The sequence below is a fragment of the Tachypleus tridentatus genome, chromosome 9, assembly GCF_004210375.1.
Source record: "Tachypleus tridentatus isolate NWPU-2018 chromosome 9, ASM421037v1, whole genome shotgun sequence".
In the NCBI taxonomy this organism is placed as follows: domain Eukaryota; kingdom Metazoa; phylum Arthropoda; class Merostomata; order Xiphosura; family Limulidae; genus Tachypleus; species Tachypleus tridentatus.
In genome coordinates this window covers 39,217,315-39,242,905 of record NC_134833.1, presented here as the reverse complement: position 1 = coordinate 39,242,905, position 25,591 = coordinate 39,217,315, and the positions used below count along the sequence as shown (strand labels likewise).

General features: G+C 33.3%; 1 protein-coding gene across 2 annotated transcripts in view; it reads left to right on the top strand.

Annotated features, from left to right (window-relative positions):
• Nucleotides 1–25,591, top strand: part of LOC143225101 (CUGBP Elav-like family member 4) — a 633,828-nt gene that overhangs the window by 571,821 nt on the left and 36,416 nt on the right. For both annotated transcript variants that reach the window (XM_076453884.1, XM_076453885.1), the window contains 2 exons: nt 2,233–2,312; nt 14,551–14,694. In XM_076453884.1, coding sequence (XP_076309999.1) covers nt 2,233–2,312; nt 14,551–14,694 — 224 coding nt within the window. The remainder of the gene's footprint in view (nt 1–2,232; nt 2,313–14,550; nt 14,695–25,591) is intronic.

The following is a 25,591-nucleotide window of genomic DNA, read 5'->3' as shown; positions in this document are numbered from 1 at the left end:
GAATCATAGAATTTACATTCTGGTAATACTAATTGCTAGGCAACGCCCGATATTAAAAACCTTTAGCCATAAACAATAGAATACTAGTTTTTTTCAAACGTCATAACCCTACTGTTAATCGTTATTCAAAATACTATTTACTTTTTTTTATCTATAAAGTGATACGAACACATAACTTATCATTTTATATTCGTTAAGTTTTCTAGTCCTCACCGTAGCCTAGTAGTTAACATACTGGACTGGGGTTCTGAAGGTTTTTGGTTTGAGGCATAGTGATACCAGATATTTTCACTTTCAGCTGCTGATCCACAATAAGATAACTGTTAATCTCGTTATTGGGTTAAATTAATTTTCTCTGTTCAAGACTAATAATTAAAAACAAAACTCGATCCTTCATATTTTTTGTACTTCATTAATTAGTCGAAAATATGTGAACTGATATAACCATTGGTTGTGTGTAATATTGTGGTCAGTGTATTGAGTCGTTGAACATATTACACAATTTCAACTATAATCACGTTATTTTTTATTCGATAAAACGAACCAGAAAAAATCATTTGCAACGTGATTATATTACGTGAAACACGTGAAATAGATTTTAAGGTCTTTGTTTGTGAAATGTTTAGAGATTCTTTACAGTAAGTATTCTAAATTGATGTTTGTGGTTTCGAACAACTTCAACTAAAGTTATTTTATAAGAACATACGTCAATAAATGTGTGTGCGAGTCCTTCATACGTTTCCATATTTCTTGACCAATCAGCACAAAAAAATGACATGAGGAAAGTCATAAAGGGGTGGACCTCTATTTATTTCCGTATTTAATTTCGGAAACAAACTACCAAATCAGCACAGCTTGATACAGTGTTAAAGGATTACATGTGGAAGGTAATGAGTGGTTGAACCCCCCACTTATAATTTCATGTTGATAGAATTCTTAATAACAGCATGTATTCGTTTTCAGTTTCATACCTTTATGTAATATGATTTTTATTATACTAAAAAACATAGAAGCAAATTTCATATCGTTTGCTACAAACACGTTTTTATTTCACCAAGTCAAAGAGACGGATACTCAAGATAGATTTACCATATAGATTATCTTCCTCGTAAAGAATGTAACACTAAGTCAACGCGTTATTTCAGCATAAGCAACAGCTACGTCATTTGATCTTCCCTTTATCCATACGTTACCATATCATTTCAATATATTCATTCACAATTAATTCAAATTGTTCAATATACCAAGCAAGTTCAGCTTATTTGTTCCATGGCAAAGGTCAAGTACATTACAAACAAATGCATTTGCATTTTTAAATTATCGTCACACTGTTTGAATATATTTAAAAGTTACTTTATATATGTTTATTTGACTTAGTACATAACTTCTATTTTTAGTTACTTCATATGTATTTATTTGGCTCTGTTTCTATTGTTTGTTTGTTTATAATTAAGCACAAAGCTACACAGTGGGCTATCTGTGTTTGCCCATCACGGGTATTGAAATACGGGTTTCAGAGGTATAAGTCCGCAGACATACCACTGTACCACTTGAAGGGTATTTGACTCACTAAATAACTTCTGATTTCATAAACAGTAGAGAGGCTAGTTTTGCTTAACATTTAATTTATTTTTCTGGAATTAATCATAAAGCTACACTATGGGCTATCTATGTTCTGTTTACCATGGGTATTGAAATCCGGTTTATAGCGGTGCGAGTTCGCTGTGCCTCTGGGGAAGGGGGGGGGAGAAACAGTTAATGTAACAGACCGGAAACCGAAAGATCACATCTGGTAAAAGCAACAAGAATACTTAACATAAGCACTGCCGTCCAGTCACAGAAGTTGCAGTTGTATATTTTCATACTAGACGATTAGATGCAATATGGTGGAAAGATAGAATAATGTACTTCATAATCTAATATATTAACACTGTGAAAGATATTACGTTTACTCGACGATTAAAAAAATACTAAAATTTAACTAAGAGTGACATTCTCTCTGAGATATATATTTGTGGATTAGAACGTCAGTAAATGTTAGACATCACTCACTCCATTTTAAACTCGAAACCACAATTTTTGGAGTTTCTAGTGGGACGCTCCTGTCTTGTTTCATGAGTGGAACTATATTTTGTACTTTACCTGAAGTGTCGGCGAAGCGCATTAAACTTTTATTTTTAAATATAAAACTCTATAAATGCCTATTAAATTTGTTTCTTTTACTACTTCCAGGTTGTGCATTTGTGAAGTTCGGTTCACATACTGAGGCACAAGCAGCCATCAACGGTCTCCACGGAAGTCAAACTATGCCAGTGAGTAAAAAAAGAGAAAGATAGGCAGATTAAATAGCGAAATAAATTATACATTACAATATGACATTCGCACATAGTTATTTTTTCAATGAGTTTTTACACCATATTTTGGAATGTTTGTTTCTTTTACCTTTATCTTTGCTCGATTAATGTATTTAGATTTTTAAGTCGAGTCTTGAGACCAGATGTAAATTTTGGAACGTTTCATGTTTTGTATCTTTAAGTACGTTCACTAGGCATGAAATTTCAAGTACCCGTTTTGGTTTTTTATATCTTTTTGCGAGCACCTTTTTTTAGATACCCAGTTATAATGAACTTAAAACCTCACCTGATATTTTCTGCACCATAATTCACACAAGAGGGCAGTGTTATTAGTCTTATGTTCTTCAACATCCACAGTTAATTAAAACAGTTTATATGTATTTCGAGTAAATGGTATACGAGTTCAATATTTAAAACAGGTCCAACAATTATTTGAGAGAGGTTAAGAAGTTTCCTGGTAGCAAATATTCTCGCTGTGTTTATGTGAAGTTAAGCACAAAATTACACAATGGGATATTTGTGTTCAGCCCACTACTGATATCGAACCCCATTTTCTAGTGTTATAAGTGCGCAGACACACAGCTGTGTTGGGGGGAGGGTCCTTGTGTTTCAATGGGATATAAGATTTCTTTTGTAGCTTATAAACTGTGGTACTATAAAATCTTTAAAAACTAAAACAATTTAAGTTTCACAACCAGTTGAAGGAAGTGTATTTAATGATATCACTAAGACTATTTTTTTCTTGTCTCGCTTTATAATATTGTGACTCTCAGTTTGTTACTTTGCCCTTCTACTAGCATGTCGTTATAATCTTCTGACTCTTGTACGTCTAATGAGCTAAACTAATAATATAGCTAACTCTTCTTGACTTCCTAAAACTCCAGTTGTATGTATCTTGCAACCTCAGATGTAAGTTATGTTGTTCAATTAAATGTATTCACAGTTACGTCGTTAATACATACAGTGTTCTAAAGTGCTGGCTTCCTATACCTTCTCAAATTCACCAAGCTTGCCATTCAAATTCGAAGTAGTCCTCACTGATGATTGGATGGAAGAGTTATCAAACAGAACTCAAATCTCTAAATTAACGCCTTATTTCCATATAAGAAAGAGCTACGTCATTTCGTCTTCCTTATACTGATCCTTATTTTACCACATTATTGGTAAAAGAGTAGCCCAAAAGTTGGTGGTGGGTGGTGATGGTTAACCGCTTTTATTGTAATCTTACGCTGCTAAATTAGGAACAGCTAGCGCAGATACCCATAGTATAGCTTTGCGCGAATTTAAAAAAAAATAATTACCACATTATTTCCAAATACTCTCATCCACAATGAACTCGAATCATTCAATATAACTTTCATATTTAGATCATTTATGCCTGTATTCTTACAAACATTTATTGGTTCCTTGTTTTAAAATAAAATAAATAATTTCATATCAACTAACACAAAGTTATTTCAACGTTTCAGACGCCAAATAAAAGTCATTTTATTAGTTTCGCGTTCTAATTAAAAGTCAGTCCTTTAGTTCCACAAAAGCATCTCAACTAAAATCAAGCTATTTTTATCACATTTAAAACTTTTTGTGCTGAATGAAGGAGGGAACACCATTCTTAATGAAGACTTGGACAACTTCAGATAAATGTTTATTTATTCTATCTGACGTTTAGGCTTACGTCTTTTTCAAGTGTCTATGAACCTCATAGGTTTCAAAACTTGTTACTATAATTTAAAATCAGTTTTGTCAATCTATGCTTAACGAGAACCAAACCACTCCATAAGCTAACGCTAAGTTTGTTGATTATTTATACTAACCCAAAGGCAATTTATTGAAACTTTATCACAATGCATATTCAACCTATTAGTTCCACAATCTCATTCATTGTGTACACTAATGCAACATAATTTAGTACTTCTACACTTATTAGTTCAACATGATATACGTAGATTACAAAGTAATTGTAATTTTCATATACGGTCAAAATCCAACTGATATTTTAATATACCAATCATAATGTAATGCGTTAATTCTGTAAAATATTCATTTTTTGGTCCTTTAATTCTATAAACTAATTATTATTTAACCCATTAATTAGTTCACAATGTCCATATGTTAATATATAATTAGTTAATAACTTTCATATAATAATTGTGATTTAATTCATTATTTACAAATACCATTCTTTAGTTAACCAACTGCTTCAGTAAATTAACTTAAAGTTTCGATACGGCTATTAAAAGTTAACTCATTTATTCCTTGAAGTAACCTTTATTGAATTCGGTGATTCTATCAGTTGGAACCAATTCAAAATGTTCATTTATTATGCAGGAAACATTCATTATACCATGCTAAAGTTAATCTATATGTCACAGATAATAACTAAACCATAGCTTATGTGTTCCGTAGTTTAACTTGAAATCTGTATCAGTACGCTGATTGGTTTACAGGTAAGACCACAATAACGGGAGATACGGCAAAAGAAAAATATTATCAAGGGTTAAAAATTAATTTCTAACTTTACTGAGTTGAAGAAACGAAACTAAACACAATATTAAAATAAACTAAAATTTAGTATTTATTTACTTAGCAATACAAGCTAGAAACATGTACAAGTATACAGAAAAAAACAACAATATATATATATATATATATAGCGTTATCCGTCTCAGAGCACAAGTCTTGCATACATCACTGGTCAATGCATACGTGTAAATAAGGAAGACATTTCCAAACAAAGTTATGTTGCTAGAAAAAGAAGTTAAACGATCAAGACTAGGTTTCCAACAGCACTATCGTGAGAAACTCCAGAACCATCCAAGTGGGGTACAAATCTTGACCGTAAGTCACCAGCACGTGAAATGAGCTTAGTGCCGCCAAAAATAGACAATACAATACCAAATACCATACATACTAGTACATCGTACGTAATTAAGGAAGTAACCTCTTAACAATGACGAAATAACAACTTACATTGTTAGAATACTAAATACCATACAAACTAATACATCATACGTAATTCAGGAATTAACTTCTTAACAATGACGAAATAACAACTTATGTTGTTAAGCATATAATACAGTAGCTCTCTAATATTGGTGACGAAGTCATAAGACAAAAATATTTTTTGAATGTTCACAAATATTAGTAAAATAATAAATAAGTCATTGAAAAACAAAGTACAGGAATATAACTTAAATGCAGTATTACCAGAAACAAAGAAAAATACATCTTTTCTAAAATTAAACACTAGCAATTATATTACGAAAGATAACTTAAGTACGTTATATAGAAATGAACCCTTAAACAATACAAGAACACGCCGTAAATACAGAATATCTTATTACAAAAGTAAGCCATATGACAATGAATAATTGAATCTAAAAATATCTTAAATAAACATATCAATAGAAAATAAAGTATTTAATAATGATAGAGCAATACAGTATTATTTGACAAATGTATTTATTTCAAAAACATATCGATAATATAGTGAATTTCAAAGAGTAGGGATAATAGTTTCAGCTTACCATCAACAAAGGTAAAGTAATTTTTTACACAATACCAATAAGCAGAAATGAAGGTAACAACTCTGATGTGTAAAGAAGAAGAGCTAATGTCACTATTTTAAACTGACGCTCAGGTTAAATTGAATTGTAATTCATGACAAAAACACGCATAGCTATTTCGAACTGTACTATAAAAGACAAGGTCATATACACAATTACAGTGATGGGGAAAAAGAAAATTATTGTTCTTGCGAAGGAAAGGTAGGGTAATGTTACATAGTTGAATGGTAATGTAATATATTATCGTAGGCTGATTCGTTTTCAGTCTGTTACCGACAATGAAGATATACGCTGTTCGTTAATACCATGGTTTATCTACTGTTTGATTGTTTATGAGTCACAAAACTCGACTCTTTAAGCAGGCATAAGTTAGCGAATCTAAGTTTTTACAACTATTGTCCCTTCAGTCAGAATTAACATTTGTCCATTACGATATACATCCGTATATGATCAAACCAACACAGGATGAATACAATAGTAAATAGGAAAAGTATATTTTCTATACTACACGGCCACTAATACCTAAGGAACATGAAATCACAACTCTCTTTCACTATAAATTTGGAAGTCAAGCACAGATTTTCTGCTTTTCTGTAAAGGTTACCTAAATACCACATTTAAATGCATTCTGCGAAGACTCATCACTAAGTTTTTCATGCGTGTTTGGAAAGCAAAAATTGCAAAATTCTCTCAGTCTTTAAATACATTTGAAACTGTAGTGTCACGTTTTAGTTCTACTAATATAAAATGTTCACATAGTTACATCTAAGAACATCAGATATCCTCTCTTGATAGTCACTGATTATTGTAAGATCTTGTAGGAACATACTGTCACGGATAATGAAGGGTTAAAGTAACTACCACCTGTCACAATACTTTTTTCAGCTTAGTTCTCGATCTCTTAAGAATCTTCTTGGGCTACACGTGCTAACAAAGTTCTAAACATTATATTTACTGACACCAGCTGTCCTAACTTAGTAATAATAAAGTCATTATTGCGTGATGTAGTGCATACATACTCTCATAATATACCAATTGATATCATGAAAAGTAAGAATTTCTTTCAATGGTCAGTCAACTGATTAATAATTTGCAATCCTGACTGTTGCTCCAACAGATAATCCTAGCCATTTTAAAGAAGATGTTAGCAACAGCATCGCAACCAGTATTCTGAGTTGTCATGCAGCTCATTCATTGGTGGTTTCTCATCTGATTCCTTTCAAACTACCAGACAAGTACTACTAGCATCTTCCAGCTCACCAGCTGAGATAGTTTTCTCACTATCATCTGTCTCATCAAATTCACCCAGTTTCTTAATCTTGATTTAACCAGTGCATGATAAGTACATCTGTAATATGAAGCTTCAAGTTTAACATTGAGTTCAATGCACTTGAAGGCCCGGCATGGCCAAGTGTGTTAAGGCGTTCGACTCGTAATCCAAGAGTCGCGGGTTCGAATTTCGGTCGCACCAAACATGCTCGCCCTTTCAGCCGGGGGGGGGCGTTATAATGTGACGATCAATCCCACTATTCGTTGGTAAAAGAGTAGCCCAAGAGTTGGTTGTGGGTGGTGATGACTAGTTGTCTTCCCTCTAGTCTTACACTACTAAATTAGGGACGGCTAGCACTGATAGCCCTCGAGTAGCTTTTTTGCGAAATTCAAAACAAAACAAACAAACAAACAATCAATGCACTTGTGCGTGATACGTGAATACGTTAGTACGTAGTTTTCTAGATTGTGTTAATGGAAAACAAGATAACAACCAGACTATCCAAGGCATATATGAAAGCAGTGACTAATCTTCACGCTAGAGAATTTATACTTTCACTGCTTTGTCATAGTATTTCTCATATCATATTGCAACCTTTCATAACTACTGATACTTAGATTCAACTGCATCAACTAATGTAGAACTCAATCATTTCGTATATTATTGCAACACTGTCTTTTCTAGTTTTAGAGCGATGTTCGTACCAAGATGTATTTTTACTATATATGAACGTGTTAGGTGAACGAACAATTTACATTTATTTTGTTATACAATATGAAATCATAATAAATGGTAATTTTTATCCCAGTCTGTTTAGTGAGCATGGAAAAAATTAGGTAAGCATCTGCTTAATAACCAACTATGTCAAACAATCAGACTGGTTAATACATAATGAAGTGTGCATCATCACAACTTTCAAAATTTTGCACAACACAGATAGTAACTTGCTGTTAAACTTAGTCCTTTATTAATGTATACTTCTACACGTTCCTCAGACCATGCCATTCATTATTCAGCCAACGTATTAGTGTGTGTTATAGCAAGGCCACATGGGGCTATCTGCTGAGCCCACCGAGGGGAATCGAGCCCCTGATTTTAGCGTTGTAAATTCGCAGACTTACCGCTGTACTTGCAGGGCGAGCCACGTATTAGTGACAGACTGTGGTAAATGGCTAATTTCTTGCTCATTTAGGGAATTAATCAGTAATGAAAAGTACACAACAAATACCTGATTCATTCTTTGGAAGTATGCTTAGAATATCAATAGTAGTCTTTGAAAAGAATTGCCTATTGTTCTCTGCAAAAGTGTTTCCCATTTTAGCCAGTTTTTGTTTGGTCAGTTGATCAATATCTTAATGTTAATGCAACCAAAAAAAAAACACTTTTGCACATTAGCACATGTGTATGTAATACCTTGGGGGCCTTTGAGTTTTGTATTATGTAAAATCTGAGATATCTTCTGCCTAGCAATTCTAGGAATCATTAATTGCTTCAGATGTTGAGAACTATAGTTTGGTGACTAATAACATTGGCATACCAAACTTTCTGTACTTCTAACTGTTTGAATAAGTTCCACAAAATTTGTGCGTTGGTGTTATGTTACACGATTTGCGGTATCCACACGTTTCCTTGCTGCACAAAAGGTAGCACCTAGTCTATATTTTTGGTCTTTATTTACCCTTTCTAAAGCTCCGGTAGTATCATCAGTGGGATCACTACATACTGTTCCAATAGTTTTCACTCGCATACAGTCTCCAAAAACAGGATATTCAATGATCAGAAAATTTTTATCACTTGGTGAAACAATCTGTTACTATTTCCATGTTTTAGGCCTGATCAATAATGTATAATAAAGTCATACTCTTGCAATATTATGGTCCAACAGGTAGTTTCAAATTTTATAAGCTACTTCAGTAATGCATTGTCAATACGAATTGTGAATTTTCTATCATACAAATGTTGTTAGTAACGGTTGACAAATACTACAACTGCAAGAAGTTCTTTCTTTATCATACAACGTCTGCAATCAAGGATGCACGAATAATGTATGTATTTACAAGTTCTACTCAATCGTGCACATGTGACAATATTGGTCCAATTTTATTATCACTGGCTTTACCATTCACAAAGAATGGACAATCTTTAATCTTGTCCTAGGTAGGCTAACACTGATGGTTCTAGTAAAGGGCACTTTAATTATCAAAATTTATAGTTACGGTTCTTGGTTCACTAATATGTATTTTGGCCTTAATAAGGGCAGATGAAAGCACAGATGTAAATATTAACCATGAACCATAATTGAGATGAGAACTTTAGGAAACTATAAATCTGTCAGTTCTTCATGGGTTGGGGTAAAGTTCTGATCACTGCAATCTTTGACGAGTGTATCAGGCTCCTTCTCTTAACACTTACACAAGTGTTTACTTCTCTGATTTAAATTTCATGCCTGCCTTTCTTACCCACTGGAGATCAATGCCCAGATTTTAGCAACAGACTGAAATGTACGATCAAATATCAAAATGGCATCGAAATTTGATAGTTCAATAAATATGAGCTCAAACAACCATTAAAAAGTGGCTAGTACATTACAAAGGCCCGGCTCCAAGATGCAAATTTTGTAAAGACTATCTCGGGCAAATAAGAGTTTTAGGACTGATATATCATCAACTTCCACTATACCTTACTCAGAAGTCACGTCTAAAGTGTTTATTTGTTTTTGAAGTGCAAAGACGTCAATGAAGGCCATTGAATTCACCCATATCAATTAAACTAAGAAAACTGTAGTCGCTCATTCTTCCTGACAATTATCGCTGATTGTGACCAACCACCTTCAGTAAACCACATGAATCAAGCCTATAATATCCACTGTATCTCATTACAGGCTATATCAATAATGATCCAGAGAAGCCTGTATGACAGTTATTTTATCAGCTATGCACTGCTTGTGTCTATGAGGTGATTAATTAATTTTGTTTTAACAAATATCTGGTCCCACAAACACATCAACACACTCAACCAGTCATTTAATGAGTTCCTGCTACATTTTGAATCTAATTTTCTTGTAAAATCAGATCATTAGCAAATATGTTCTATATGTTCTAGTTGTCGTTTATTTTTATTGATGCAGCTTGATAAAAGCAGTAAGAGCTGAGCAGATAGATCTAGCTACTTTCTTTGTATTCACCTTGCAAATGATCATTCCATCAGGAAAATAAATGATGAAATTTCCACCAGTTGAACACAGTTAAATTAGTTTATGCAACCTTCTGTCTGGAAATGAAATAACATACTTTATGCATTGGCTCTAACACAGTAGAAAATGGTAACAAAACATTTCAGTTAGTCCATAATATACCATGGAACATCATTTGTTCATTTGAAGTTACTTTGACTCCCTTCTTACCAAGCTTCAAAAGAGTATAAAGTGCACATATTAGGTAACATAAGCACTCTGTATAAACACATCCTATGGTACAATACCAAAATGTAACCTTACTACTTTTCTATGGTCTATTCTCAGGTCCATAGATTAAAAAAGGTATCTCGATAACGGGAGATCTTACACAGTGTTAAAATCAGCTAAAGAAAACAAATTAAATACAATATAAAACCATTTTACCTACGACACAAGCTAAAGATGAATGCACGTAGACAATGGAAAGTATTTTTCTCATATTGTTGAGAGATCTTATCAGATCTGGATAAAAACTGGGAGGGATTAAGACATTATAAAATAAAACAATTACGTTACCTCTCTCAGAGCTCAAGTCTAGCATACGTAACTGGTCATTCCGAAAGTGTAAATAAGAAAGACATGAGTTCGAGACATTTTAAAATAAAGTTATATTGTTAGAGAATGTAAATACACGATCAACACTAGGCCTTCAACAGTACTATCCAAGAGAAACCCCAGAATCATCCAAGTAAAGCATAGTCTTTGGCCCTTAGTAACCAGTACGTGATATGTAGCCACTACGCACAACGTAGATGGTATGTAAAGGTCTGTAAGATCTCTCAGAAAATATATCTGAAAGTTGTTGGAAATGTCATTGAATTTTCTGAAGGCTTATAACATTAAAAATCGGATACCCATGGCATGTATTGTACAGATAGCCTATTTTTTAGTTTTATGCATAAGTACAAACAATCGGTATAGCACATTTGTACAGTTTATTTTTTTTCCGTCTGAAGTATTTTATTCATAAAAATGTTTTGCCCCTTTTACATACCTAAATAGAACATCATGAAATGATTCTCATCGGTTTACATATTATAATAATAATAACTTAAACGTTCTGTGGTGAAATCGTTGCTGCGAAAACAATAAAAAAACATATTTCTTATTTTAAAATAAACTTTAAAAAAATATTAATATTGTCAAATAACAGAGTGCGCTTTCATTGGTAGTTTCGAGTTTCTTAGCGATTCTTTTTTTCTCATTACTTTTCCTCTCAGTACGTTAATTTTTCAAAAATTTGTATAAAACCTTGTCTAATTTGGATAAGCTGATGACAGCTTTTTTTCCCTACTTTTTTCTTTCTTATCCAACTAAGCCCAGTTGAATTTGCACTAGTGGTACTTTTATCAAATATTTCCATTAGGGATAACCCTCAGAGGCCGAGCTCGCTATTTACGTTTTTCAGCCAACAACCTAATTACTTGGATAGCTTTTGTAGCTCAGTATATTCCGTGAAGCGTGCAGAGCGCTTGTCAAAAGGCTTTTCAAAAAGGAAAAGAGTTATAGCTCAAACGTGGACTCCTTCTTTTGAGCTCGCTGACTTTCTAAGGACTTTAAACACTCTTTCATGCCTCACTGAAACTCTTCTTTCCCATTATATTTTGTGTTTCCTCTGTTACGATGGGCCTTATCGCTATTTAATGGTAATAAATGCAGTGCGTTAGTAGCATATCCTGATTCGTTAATTGGAGTGGAAATATAACTTTTAATGTAGACAATTTATTATCATTGAGTTACCACCAGGATATTTAGAAATTATTCTTTGCTTCATGATAGTCACGCAATTTTAGCATAACTTGTCCTCATTATTTGAGTCAAATAACAGGATCTTTGGATATATTCTTCTTTAAGGCCTTTCAACAGAACTAAAAAGTGGGCACGATTTACAAAACGTCTTCTTTGTAAAGTGGGCTTCGTTAACTAATACGACTTTAAAAATAAGGAAGCAGTTTTAAAACACGCACAAAAAACAAGCTTCGAAAGCAAAAATCAATATTTTATTCGCGAACTCGTTAGTGAAGAACGTATCAGTACAGTTGCTTGTATATAGAAATTATATGCAGTTAAAAAATAACGTTTTCAAAGAATCATATGATAAGCATTGTTTTTCTTCTTTTATCGAGAAATATTAATTAATAAAGATGAAAAGCTAAGAAAACTAATTGTATTAGAATTGTACAATACATAACTAGCTCGTGATTCAAAAAAGTCACTTCCGTCGTCCTAGCTCACCAACAAAGTTAATGTAAATGTATTTATTTGTATTCTGGTAACATTGAGCGTACATCATTACAGAAGACCATATTTTAGTTTTAATATAGTTATATATTTCCCACAGATAGCAAACTTTATACTATATAAACACCTAAACATACACATATCTGTAGTAAATTAAAAAAAAAAGTTTCATTTGTTACTTCTTTTATATCATTAAAAGTTATTAGTGTGGTTGTTTTAGAACAAACCCACATTGGACCACTTGTTGTATTCACCGCAGGGAATTGATCTTGGATTGTTTTTTTTTGCGGAAAAATATTGCTAGTCAGAGACCAAAGCATTTCTTTCTTGTAATGTTAAAGGTAAATTGCCTGACGTAAGATCCAGTTATTAATCGTTCGTGATGATTAGAAATCTTTAGAACAAACGTCTCGTTGAACCATGTAGAGAATATTTCGAAACGAAATTAGAAACGTTCTGCATAACAAATGATGCACGTGGTTCCAATGTGGCATTTAAAATCTGGTCGTAAACTGCAGGGCATTAGATTAAGAAGCCGAGATAGAGAAGGGTGCAGATGTCTATAAGTGGAAATTTGTACACTTGTAGCATCCCTGATAGAGCACAACAGAAAAAGGTAACAAGAAAGGTTAATTTGAAAGAACGACATGTGAAATGAAAGCAGACAAAACAAGTACAGAGATGAGTAACGATGATATATATATATTCATTCAGTGTTGTTAATTCAAGGACAGTGGTTATTTCGAAATTCTTCATTTGTTGCTCGTGTACCTAGTAACAAATATTAAAAAGGAATTATTATTAATAACTAATTAAATGAGTTTTTTTCTTTGGTCTTTATGTCATCAGAAATGTAATTTCAGTTCTCACTAACAGTATCATTGGATATATAAGTTTCAAAGTTTCTTTTAGTTGAAGACAAAGACGTAAGAAGTAAATTTCAACGAAACCTGTCACATCTTGCAGTTGCAGTGTTGATAAATACGGTAGCCATATAGGAAGCCATAAAGTGCAATAGGCTAACGTTTTCGTACACTTCTTTTCCATTCGAGGTATTTCTATCAAAGAAAAACACTTATCTACACAACCTTGTTTTATAAGCAAACCAACGTTTAAGTCTTAAACACTATGAGAGCACGTTCACCTCTGTCAACTCAAAACACGGTTATTTTGTAAATAAAGCTGAACCTAGGTTACACGTCATGTGATCTATATTATTAACTCAGACCCTGCCTCCACCTAAGTCCACCTTCGACACACCACTTAGCTACAGAATTCAGTTGTTTGTCTCCACAATAGCTTCAGTTGTAAGAGGTATCAGAGTGTTCATTTAACCATGTGTAATTCTATGATATATCAGGTTATTTATCTAATCATATTTGATTCCGAAAGCTATCAAGATATCTAATCTCATTTAATTTCAAGAGGTTTCAGAGTATTTATCTCATCGTATCTGATTCTACGAGATGTCAGCATATTTATCTAATTATACTTTATTTTAAAAGGTACCAGAGTATTGATCTAATCATATCTAAATGATAGAGATGGCTGTATATTTATCTAATCGCATTTTAAAGCATTTCTATATAAGTGCACTTTATACAAATATATCAGGTTATATCACTTTAACCTATTATTTTACGATTTGCATGTGTACACTTTAACTACAATATTTTGACATTTCTTTAAAAAATCATACTTTTACTTTTAATTATTTTGAATTTGACATTATTACAACAAGAAAACACCATAAAAGCTAGAGAAAGAATAAACATAATATTCATATCTTCACACATACTTAACCATCGTTTCCTACAAGAGTACATATTAATTAATAAACTATTTTCAAAATGTTTTAAAAAATTCTCCTTTGTTCTTGTGTAGGGTGCATCATCCAGCCTGGTTGTAAAATTCGCAGACACGGAAAAAGAACGTCAGTTGAGACGGATGCAGCAAATGGCAGGAAACATGGGGCTCATTAACCCTTTTATGTTTAACCAGTTCGGTGCGTATGGTGCTTACGCACAGGTAAGTAAAGCAGGTTCAATATCTTAACTACATATAGTCACATACAGTAAATTTAATATATTGTGAGGTCATTTTACACTTTAGTAAGATTGTGAAATATGTTTTGGGGTAGGTGAGAAGACTCTGGTCTTCCAAATAAGCAGGTACACATTGTAATAAAACAAACAAAAAACTTGGATTTGTGATGAGACCAAAAATTAAAAATATGTTTGCATGCTGAAAACGTTCCTTTATTCTAGGTGCTTAAGGTGTGTCTATTTGATGAAATTCCCACAGAGGTACTCAAGGGCTTGATCGCGGGTTCGAGTCCCTATCGTCAAATATGCTCGTTCTTTTACCCGTGGGGACATTATAATGTGACACTTAATTCCATTATTCGTTGGTAAAAGAATAACCCAAAAATCAGATTATCGGCCTTCCCTCTAGGCCAGTGGTTCTCAACCTTTTTTTACCCATGGACCCCTTTTCCCTTCTTTTTTTCTTGGTGGACCCCTTCATAACTATTGGTCATAAGAAGACAATATTCTATTTTTCACTAATATAAATTTTGAGGTTTTAATAATCAAAGAAATAGTATATAATTAAGCTTTATTTTTAAATGAAAACTAATTTAATGCAAATAAAGTATTCTACAACAATTATAATAATAATGATAATTAGTAATAATAATAATAATCAAAATTATTGTGATAATAATTCTTTACCAATATCTTGTATTACAATATTATAATGTTTCTTCCATGGTCAAGCCCATGGAAATCAGAGCTCTTCAGGCAATTGAATTCACTGCAGCATTTATTTATGTACACTGGTTAAAATTTTTGATAAACCAATTAAAGTTATGTGTGTGATAAGAAAAAAAAAAAAAAGAGATAGGCATATTTGTTCAATGAGATCCCTATGATTGATGCTGCTCAGCGAGTTTCTTTATATCTGGTTCCATCGATGTTAATGATAGTCGAAGATCACCTCTTTTCACAATGTCAAGTCTTTTGCGAGCTTTTGATAACAGTTGAGAAACACGACTAAATCCCGATTCAACAAGATAAGATGTTGGAAAAGCAATAACGTAGAGCTGTGCTTTATCCCAGAGCAAAGGGTACTTTGTAGCAACATCATTTGTCTTCCATACATTGTACTTTCCATCTTTGAATTTTGCACGCATTATTTCATCACTTTGTAGTTCGATGAGAGGCTCTTGCAAAGATATGTTATATCGGCAACATTAACTTCGAAAGGAATTGAACCCAAGTTGGTATAACCATCATGAGTAGGTCACTAAACCGAGTTTGCATATCTTCATGCATATTTTCCATATGTTCACGATATAATGCAAGATCTTCATCTTGCAAATCGCTGCTAACAGAGGCCAAACAAGGAAACTGTTCAAATGCACGACGCCTGACATTATTCTTATACAACTGTAGTTTCCTCAGAAAAGCAGAAATAGCACTTTTACTAGATATCAGATCAGAATCTTTTCCTTGGAGCTGTTTATTCAGTGAATTCAATTTTTCAAATATATCTGATAAGAAGAACACATCACATTTATTTGCAAGCAGCTGTTCTCCAAGTTGTGTGTTAGCAAGAATGTATACATACATACATATATATATATATAATTAATATATATACAGCTGGTAATACAATTATTGCATTTCATAATATCTAACTATATATATTGCTATTCATTATTAGAAAATTTTCGACAAATAAAACACATATTTAGAAACAGAGTGCATGGTAAATGTTCGAGGTAAAATTGGTAAATAGAAATGTTATAGTTAAAATAACTTGAATGATTAAAAAACTATACAAGTCATTCATTATTATCATTAGGGTCACCACTGACATTTTTAACTTCCTCAAATCTGATAATTATATCAGATAACTGCCAAGATATGAATTGATATTTGAAATTTGTATCAAAACGGGAAAAAATTGCCATTTTTCTCTTCAGTCTTTTTATACTTTTATACTGGGAAATAATTTTTTCATTATTGAAATGCAGAAATTAAAAAAAATACGAAAGAATGTCTGTACTAGAAACTTTTAATATCTCTTACCTATTCACGATGGAGTTCAACGTTAAACTGAAGTGAACTGCTTGGGTCAAGTCGACATTTTAATAGATTTCCCCTAGAAGGGTTTGACAGATCGAAGTATTTCTGGAATAAATTCCCTAAGGAGATTAGTATGGGAGGGCGAAGGTCAGACAGACAATATAATAGGAAAAGAACCGACTGCCTGAGGCGCATATTTAAAACCAGCTCTCATCACTTATTTTTTTTCTTTTTTTTTATTGCTTTCAAGGCAATTTTCTGGAAATTTTTCAGAATCTAGAAAATACATCCAAATTCGTTTGAATGTCTACTTCAGTTTTTTTCACGTCCAACCAAAATTACAGTAGAAATTGAATTTTTAATAATAAAAACCATTCTGAGTTGGTTTTCTTCATGGACCACCAAAATATCATTGTAGACCCCCAATTTGTTATGTTTTGCCTGTAGACCCCAGAAATATTCCATGGATCCCTAGGGTCCATGTGGACCCCGGTTGAGAATCCATGCTCTAGGCATTCATAGCTAAATTAGAAACAGGTTCCTGAAAGGGGAAGTGCACCACTAGGTAAAAATCTGCACGAGAATTACGATGATGTATAAACATCTACGGTACCTCAGCAATAGTAAGGGACCTCAGAACTCAAGAGAAAAGAAAAATGACAGATAACGTACACGTGGTTTATTCTAATCTTATAGATGCATCTGACCATAACTCTTACAAACACTCCAAGAGGCCCACCTTTGCAAACAACCTAATTACTTGGATAGCTTTTGTAGCTCAGTATATTCCGTGAAGCGTGCAGAGCGCTTGTCAAAAAAGCTTTTCAAAAAGGAAAAGAGTTATAGCTCAAACGTGGACTCCTCCTTTAGAGCTCGCTGACTTTCTAAGGACTTTAAAGCAGTCCTTAAAAAATTCCTTAATTTTTATGTATCTGACCATAACTCTTACAAACACTCCAAGAGGCCCACCTTTGGAAACGTTTTTTTTTTCCTTTTTGGCAGTAATGGGATGCGAATCATGGAACCTCGGATTCAGAAGTCAGCGTGTTAACAACTGAGCCACGCTCAGCCATAAAGAAGTCGTTATTCTCATGTTTAATATATACTTTCAATGCATTATATCTTAATTAGTTATCAAGAACTAAGCTACATATGAGGTTTTCCACACTCTGCTTACCGTGGATATCGAAACCTAATTGTTATCGATATGAACCATCCGACTTACCATTCAGCCACCAGGGACAACCACGTTATGACTTGTAGGATAGCGTGTGGAAACAAAAATTCAGCGATACTTAATTCAGCCTCATCAGAATATGAGCAAATTTGTGTTAAAATGAATTTTACAAGTACGTGCTTTTTATCATGTAATTACAAGAATTAACAGTGGTTGTCATTCCACACACGTAATAAACATCGTGTAATTCATTCCTTTTTTTCCAGTTTAATATTCAATAAGCTTTAAAAGCATTGATCAAATTTGAATGAAATTTGTTTTCATACTAAAATGAAGAGTCTGGGTGATTGTTTGTGTATGTGTTTGTGTTTAAGTAGCAAAGCCATATCAAGTTATCTGCTGCATGCTACTGGGAGAGTCGAACCCCCGATTTTAGCGTTGTAAATCCGTAGACGTACCGCTGTCTCACTGGCGGAGGTGAAATTTTATTCAAGTGTGTTAACCAATTGCGTTTAATTTCGCTTAATCTGTGTGCAATATTAAAAGGAAATACTTTTTTCCACTAATATTTTAATCTGTTTAGTAACATGCTATATCTTTTTGGGCGCTATGTCGACTAGAGGTTAGTATGGCGAATTTAGATCCGTTAGTTTAATGTTTATTTCCCATTACCTCAAAATCGTTCCCCGCACTTTGAGGCTGTTGGTGCGTTATAAGAGTAAGGGTCAAATTCTACTACTCAATAAGAGAAGCCCGAAGGTTTTTGATGAGTGGTGTTGACTAGCTGCATTATCATTAATCTATAAGATAAAAGTTAAGGAAACCAAGCGTAGGTATCTTTTATACATCTTTACGAGAATATCAATAACAAACAAACAATGAAATTGTGTTCTATAGTTCGATGTTAAACATATTAAGTGTGTTACGATTCTTTGGTGTACTTAGACTTTTAAAAGAATAAAAATGCGTTTTGTGTTGCAGGGAGATGTCGCATGTATTTTAAAATTGTTTGAAATAAATAAGATATGTAATTTGAACAGTTTGGAAAAGTGTTTAACCTACAATTTTTATATACCTATGTAAGTGTTCCACAACTGGATCTTAAAGTATGATGTACGTTAACATGCTTTGAAAACCACATTGTAGAGTAATTTAACATGTTAAAATATCCAATTAAATATTAAATTGTTTGTATTCTTTCATGATATTTAACTTGAAGTAATACCTTTTAACTTATTTTATTATTTGAAATAATTCCACATAACTCGACAACTGACGAGTTTCTAACTCTGTATCGATTATTGAAAATGGACAAGTGTAATTTTCAAATGTTGCACAACAGAATGACCTTTATGAAATTATTTTAAAATCCTATTGATTAATTTCAAAATGAACCTTAGAAACAACTGTCTTGGAGACCAGGTAGGGTTTTTGCTGTGGATGTCAATATTTCTTGATTAAAAAGTAGGGTTAACCTTTCTACAATTAGTAACCTTTCTTTTCATTATGTAAATTCAACCTTTTATATATAACATCATAACTAACTCAAAAGGAAACATTTGATTTCATTAGTTGTTTGGAATTAAACACAGAGCTATACAAAGAGCTATCTGTGCTCTGCCCACCACAGGTATCGAAACTCGATTTCAAGCGATGAGTTTGCAGACATACCGCTGTGCCACGAGGGGGAAGGAAACATTTGAACACATCATTTCGTGATATTCGTATGGAAGTTGTGCATATACTTTATTTCCATTTTATTACTGCTTTTAAAAAAATAATAATTTTGACCTCGGTTTATTGTATGTATATGAACTGATTTTTTAACGCTAGGCCAGGCATTGCTAAGTGGTTGGGGCGCTCGACTCACAATCTAAGAGTTGCGGTTTCGAATCTCCGTCCAACCAAACACGATCGCCCTTTCAGTAGTGGGGCATTATAAGATGATGGTCAATCCCACTATTCTTGGGTGATACAGTAGCCCAAAAGTTGGCGGTGATAAGTATGACTAGCTGCTTTCCTTCTAGTCTTTCTCTGCTAAATTGGGGATGGCTAGTGCTGATAGCCCTCGAGTAGTCTTACGCGAAATATAAAAAACAAACAAACCAATCTTTTACGCTTTGCACAAACTCTGAACAATAAGTTTGTTACTTGTTTGGAATCTCCCAACGTTGTTCTCAAATGAATGACAGAGCTAAAGAAAATATATGCATATGTGTAATGTAAACAATTATTACAGAAAAAATCATAAGGCGGCGAAAGTTTTGTATCATGTATCAAACATAAATTATCCAATAACATCTATCTGCAGACAACTCTGTTTAATCTACTGTTGAGATGAGTTTTCATTTATCTTTGTAAAAGTTACATAATTTGGTTATCATTTATAATCACATAAGTTATTTTTAGCTTTTTTGCAATTCATGGAAAGTCTTTATGTTATAACTAGGTTAGATGTGTACACAAATTAGTGACTAATGTAAGAAATGTGTTTTAATTCCTTAAAAGCCTTTTAAATGTTTTTTTTCAGAAATTTACCTAATCTCTTTGTCAGAACAAATAGCTGTTTAATCTTTATTCAATGTTCCAAACAAAGCAGTACAATGCTTTTAAACTTTACTGTAGAAAAGCGAAACACTGGAAACTTATGTTTTGTTGAACAGATACGGAACTCATGTTTACTAACATCCTTCTTTTCTCACACAAGACAAAATAGAAGATTCTTCTTGGTCAGATGAAATTCTTTAGCGACTATAATTTCATAATCCATAAAGAATTCAGCCAATTACTAGGACCTTTACTTACTGGTACTTAACTTTAGACAAATAGTAACGTATGGGTAATTGCAAGTGAAATCCACTAGGGACCTAGTTGGCTGTCGTATCTGGAGTATTATGCAAAATCATTATTGTTATGCCAAAGATTTTAGTGTCGTACAAGTAATACAACATATAAAACTAAACAGTTGCTAAGAGAAGATTAAGCACGTGCAGCAAGTACTGCAAAAGTTGTGACAAGAAGAAGAAAAAAAAAACTAGGCCCGGCATGGCCAGGAGGGTTAAGGCGTTCGACTTGTAATCTGAGGGTCGCGGGTTCGAATCCCGTCGCACCAAATATGCTCGCTCTTTCAGCTGTGGGGGCGTTATAATGTGACGGTCAATCCCACTATTCGTTGGTAAAGGAGTAGCCGAAGAGTTGGCGGTGGGTAGTGATGACTAGCTGCCTTCCTTCTTGTCTTACACTGCTAAATTAGGGACGGGTAGCGCAGATAGCCCTCGTGTAGCTTTGCACAAAATTCAAAAACAAATAAACAAAGAAAAAACTGTAGATTTTATTTTTTCTGAGCTTCTTTTGAGTTTTGTTTGATGTCGGTAAAAACTAGCTCTGAGTTTTACGGTTTTTGGCATTCATCGGTTGTTTGTGTAACGCGAAATAAGTGAGATTATTTTATCGTAAAAGCGTAATATTATTTATTCTACATCATAACAGTCAATATTCAGCTCTTCTGTTTTTAGTTTTATAACGAGCTGTTTAAAAGTTCCTGTACAGTTCCTAACAATATCCACACTCCAAACAAAAGTCTGAAGTTTTTATAACTCAAAAGCTCATCAGCTACACTAAGGCGGTAATCCAAACATTAACCTCCCAAGGAGGTAAATGTTACTAACAATCAGTAACACGCACTGTTCAGTCAGATGTGTTTGCATTGTAAGACCTTCATCGAAGTCTTGTCATAGATGTGGTTTCTCATTTGCTGAATGTTTTTACAGCAAAGTATGAATCCTACTAATAAGTATTTTTTTTTTTTAGCGTGTTAATAATCACCACTTATAAATTATGTTTGAATAAGAAAATAATCTTAATTATTATTACTTGCTTCTTTGGCAAGTGCAGTTTTTCACCTTAACTTGTTACAAGACGAAAGTTCAAAGGTCATTTATTTATCATAATAAAAAGTGGTTAATTACTATGATAGTTTAAAATAGTAGAAAGAACTAAGATATCGGAAAATTAGTCAGTGTTCATTAAGATGAACTTTTACAAGTAAGCATGGCCATCAATAAATCTTAGGGGTGAAAACAACGAAAGAGAACTATGGGAACGTATTAAGTCACACTTTCCAGTAAGGCCTTGGTTTGTTGAAGAATAAGGCGGATGCAGACCCAGTCGTCATTGATTTTTGAACCATCAGACTGTTGAAAAGAGCGTTAGAAAGTCGATGTCCCTGCAGTTTTCCGGAATCCTAACAAAAAGGAATGAGATAATATCGATATGGTAGTTCAATGAAAAGAATAGAACTTCGCTCAGCGGAATGTATTATGTCATGCACATTTCAAGAGGCAAAAAAAAACGAGCTTAATATGAATACAATCAATGTTGAGAGATGAAAAAGTAGGGTTAGATCTAGGCGACTGAAGCAGTCGTCTCTAGTGCGGATTACTGGTTATATTATAGCTTTGTTATGTTAGTACACTTTTTATTGGTTTTGTTTGTAGAAATGTTAATTTTATTTAAAAATTAATAAGCAAATATCTGTCGACTTTGAACAGTAATAATTAAACAGTTTCAAAATACAGTTACTGGTCATTAAATATACAATTTTAGTAAAACGAAATAAAAAAAATACCACCGTAAGGACTTCCAAACAATTCAAACAAATAATATCATACAGCTTCATGCAAAAAAGTGTTCTGTCATATTTCTTTTAAATAATTGAGAGAATGACTTAAGAAACTAGGCTTAGTCATATTTGAATTTGTTTATTGGTTGGTTAGTAAGCGTAGAGCTACACAATAGACTATTTGTGCTTTGCCCACCGCAAGAAACTTTTTTTTTTTCGTAAGCCTCTGGACCTGTCACTCAGCCACTGTGGGTCATATTTGAAGGAGTTTGTATTTTTGTGCTCAAACCTGTTGTTTTCAAATTCACTGACATTATTTTAGGCTCTAAACTGTAGTGATATCAATTTGGAAGTTGGAGTCCCACTATCAGCATCTAAGAAGACGCCAAACCAACAACTTTTACTTAAACGCTTGGTATTCGACATCGTCTTCTAATCATGGTTCTTATCATGAAGATAATATACATAGAATACATTGTACCACACAAACTCCATGAGAAAAGTGGGTGAAACGATTAGCAAAATGAAACAAAACATTTATTTTGGGATAAATAATTCTGTTTGTTTGTGTTAAAGCAAAGCCATTTTAGTCTATATGCTGTGTCTATCGTGGAGAATCGAACCTTGTAGTTTAGCGTGAACGTCCGTAGACATACCGCTGTCTGACAAGGGGACAGAAGTAACTCAGCTTTTATTACTGATAACACTGGTTTCTCAGAAATAATTGGCTGAAACCAGATATGAGTTATTTAGTCGTAATAATTAGTTGAGTTTTGTTGGTTTGTGTTTTTTTCGTAAATTTAAAATGCGTAAAATGCCATATGTTTGCTTCTGCCTGGTTGATGTAATTAAGTATTGAATAAACAAAAGATCTAGCCATTCGTTTTGTTTCTTTTCGTAGTTTTTTCAGTGTTACTCATTATTCCTTATTAGGTTCACCTACTAGTTTTGATGAGGAAATTTTGTTTATTCCATACGTACTGTTATAAGTAGTGTGTATGTGGTTTATACAATAGTGCCTAACTGATTACTGTGTTAGCACCAAAACAGGCAATGGTATTAACGAACCTCTCTCGACATACAATTTCCAACAGGAAAGCTGGATTTTGTCATAAAAAATTGCGATATTGTTGAATGTCTGAAAGAGGGTTTTCACTTTTACTTGCCTCTCATATAAATGTAATAAATTGTACAACTCATGTAGCCCCCCTCCCGGAGGCAAAGCGGTATGTCTGCAGACTTACAATACTAGAGGTCAGGTTTAGATATCCGTTGTAAGAAGATCACAGACAGCCCGATGTATAGTTTTGTGCTTAATTACAAACAAAACAAAAAGAGCTCCGGAAATCGCGTTAAATGTGTGGAGTAACTTGGTGCGTGTTTTAATACAGTCTGTAACTAGAAGCTGCAGGGTTATAGTTATACACTGTTATATTGTATAACTTTTTAAAACGTACGATTCCACGCTGGATAAAGAATATTCACCTGTAAATACCCAGATCTTCTAACAACTGCTGAAAATTCTGTCATCCCTATCGATAAAGATTTGAAACAGTTTCGGAAATTTCTGGTTGACATGTCTGATTCAGAAAATAAATAAACCGGTTACGTCAATATATAACCCCACTACCCAAAAAAGAAGCAGGTCAGACGATAAAAATGTGTTTGTTTTTTGTTTTTAATTTCGCACAAAGCTACACGAGGGCTATCTGCGCTAGCCAGCCGTAATTCAACAGTGTAAGACTAGAGGGAAGGCAGCTAGTCATCATCATCCACCGTCAACTTTACTAACGAATAGTGGGATTGACAATAACATTATAACGCCCCCACGGCTGAAAGGGCGAAGATATTAGATGTGACTGTGATCAGAACCTGCGATCCTCATATTACGAGTTGATCGCCCTAACCACCTAGCCGTGCTGGATTTCCTTCTAAAGAAGATATTTTTATTATCCATTGTAAAAAAATAAGGATATCAGGGCTTCATTTAAAAGATTCACTCATTCTGCCAGTTCTTTATGAAAGTGAGTCATATGCAGACGAAACTATATATATCAAGAGAATGGATAACAATTAAATCTGCACTAATGGACCTTGTAGAACTCACAGCACGTAAATAACAAGTTTCCTGAAAATGTAAAACCTCTGACTGCAGTCAACATGTTATGATCGAACTGTTGAAAACTCAAAATCATTCCTATCCTGATTGAAGAATCTGACGAGAAAGATGCAAAATATAACAGCGACGTATGAAACAGAAATGAATTTTTGTCCAAGAACAGCAGGGGAGTCTGTAAGCTTTGTTGCTAATAGGTAATCCATAATTCCATTACTGAAGCTGTAACAGGATACTTCATTATTTTGGTATTCTTTAATTGGGAGTGCCTCGTTCTAAAATTCCTTGGACTGATTTTACGGTTTCTATTCAGTTTGCTAATGTAAGATGTAAATTTAAGCTTAATCGTAATTCCTTTTACCTTATTAATATTCGTTTCAGTTTTGTTTATATTTTTGTGTGACATAACATTGTAAGGTATGACGGGCAGCTTGCAAAACTTCCACATGGTTAATTTAATGTCGTTTAATGTAAAACGGAAACCTGCTTAAATCAAAATTCTGTCATGATCACATGATCTATAATATATGTTTTAGTTGAAACGTATATCAAGATGCAAATCAGACTATATAATAAATTAAGATATTATTAATAGAAATTATAGCATTGAAATGGATATTCTACATTACATTCTCCTCTCTCAATTTGTTCTTGTAAATAATACTTTACACTACATTCTCACTCTTGATTAGTTTTGAGTAAATAATAATGCAGTTTTTACAATGGTTATTCTATATTGCATTCTCACTCTTGATTAATTTTGGGTAAATAATAATTCAGTTTTTACAGTGGTTATTCTATATTACATTCTCACTCTTGATTAATTTTGGGTAAATAATAATCCAGTTTTTACAGTGGTTATTTTATATTACATTCTCACTCTTGATTAGTTTTGGGTAAATAATAATGCAGTTTTTACA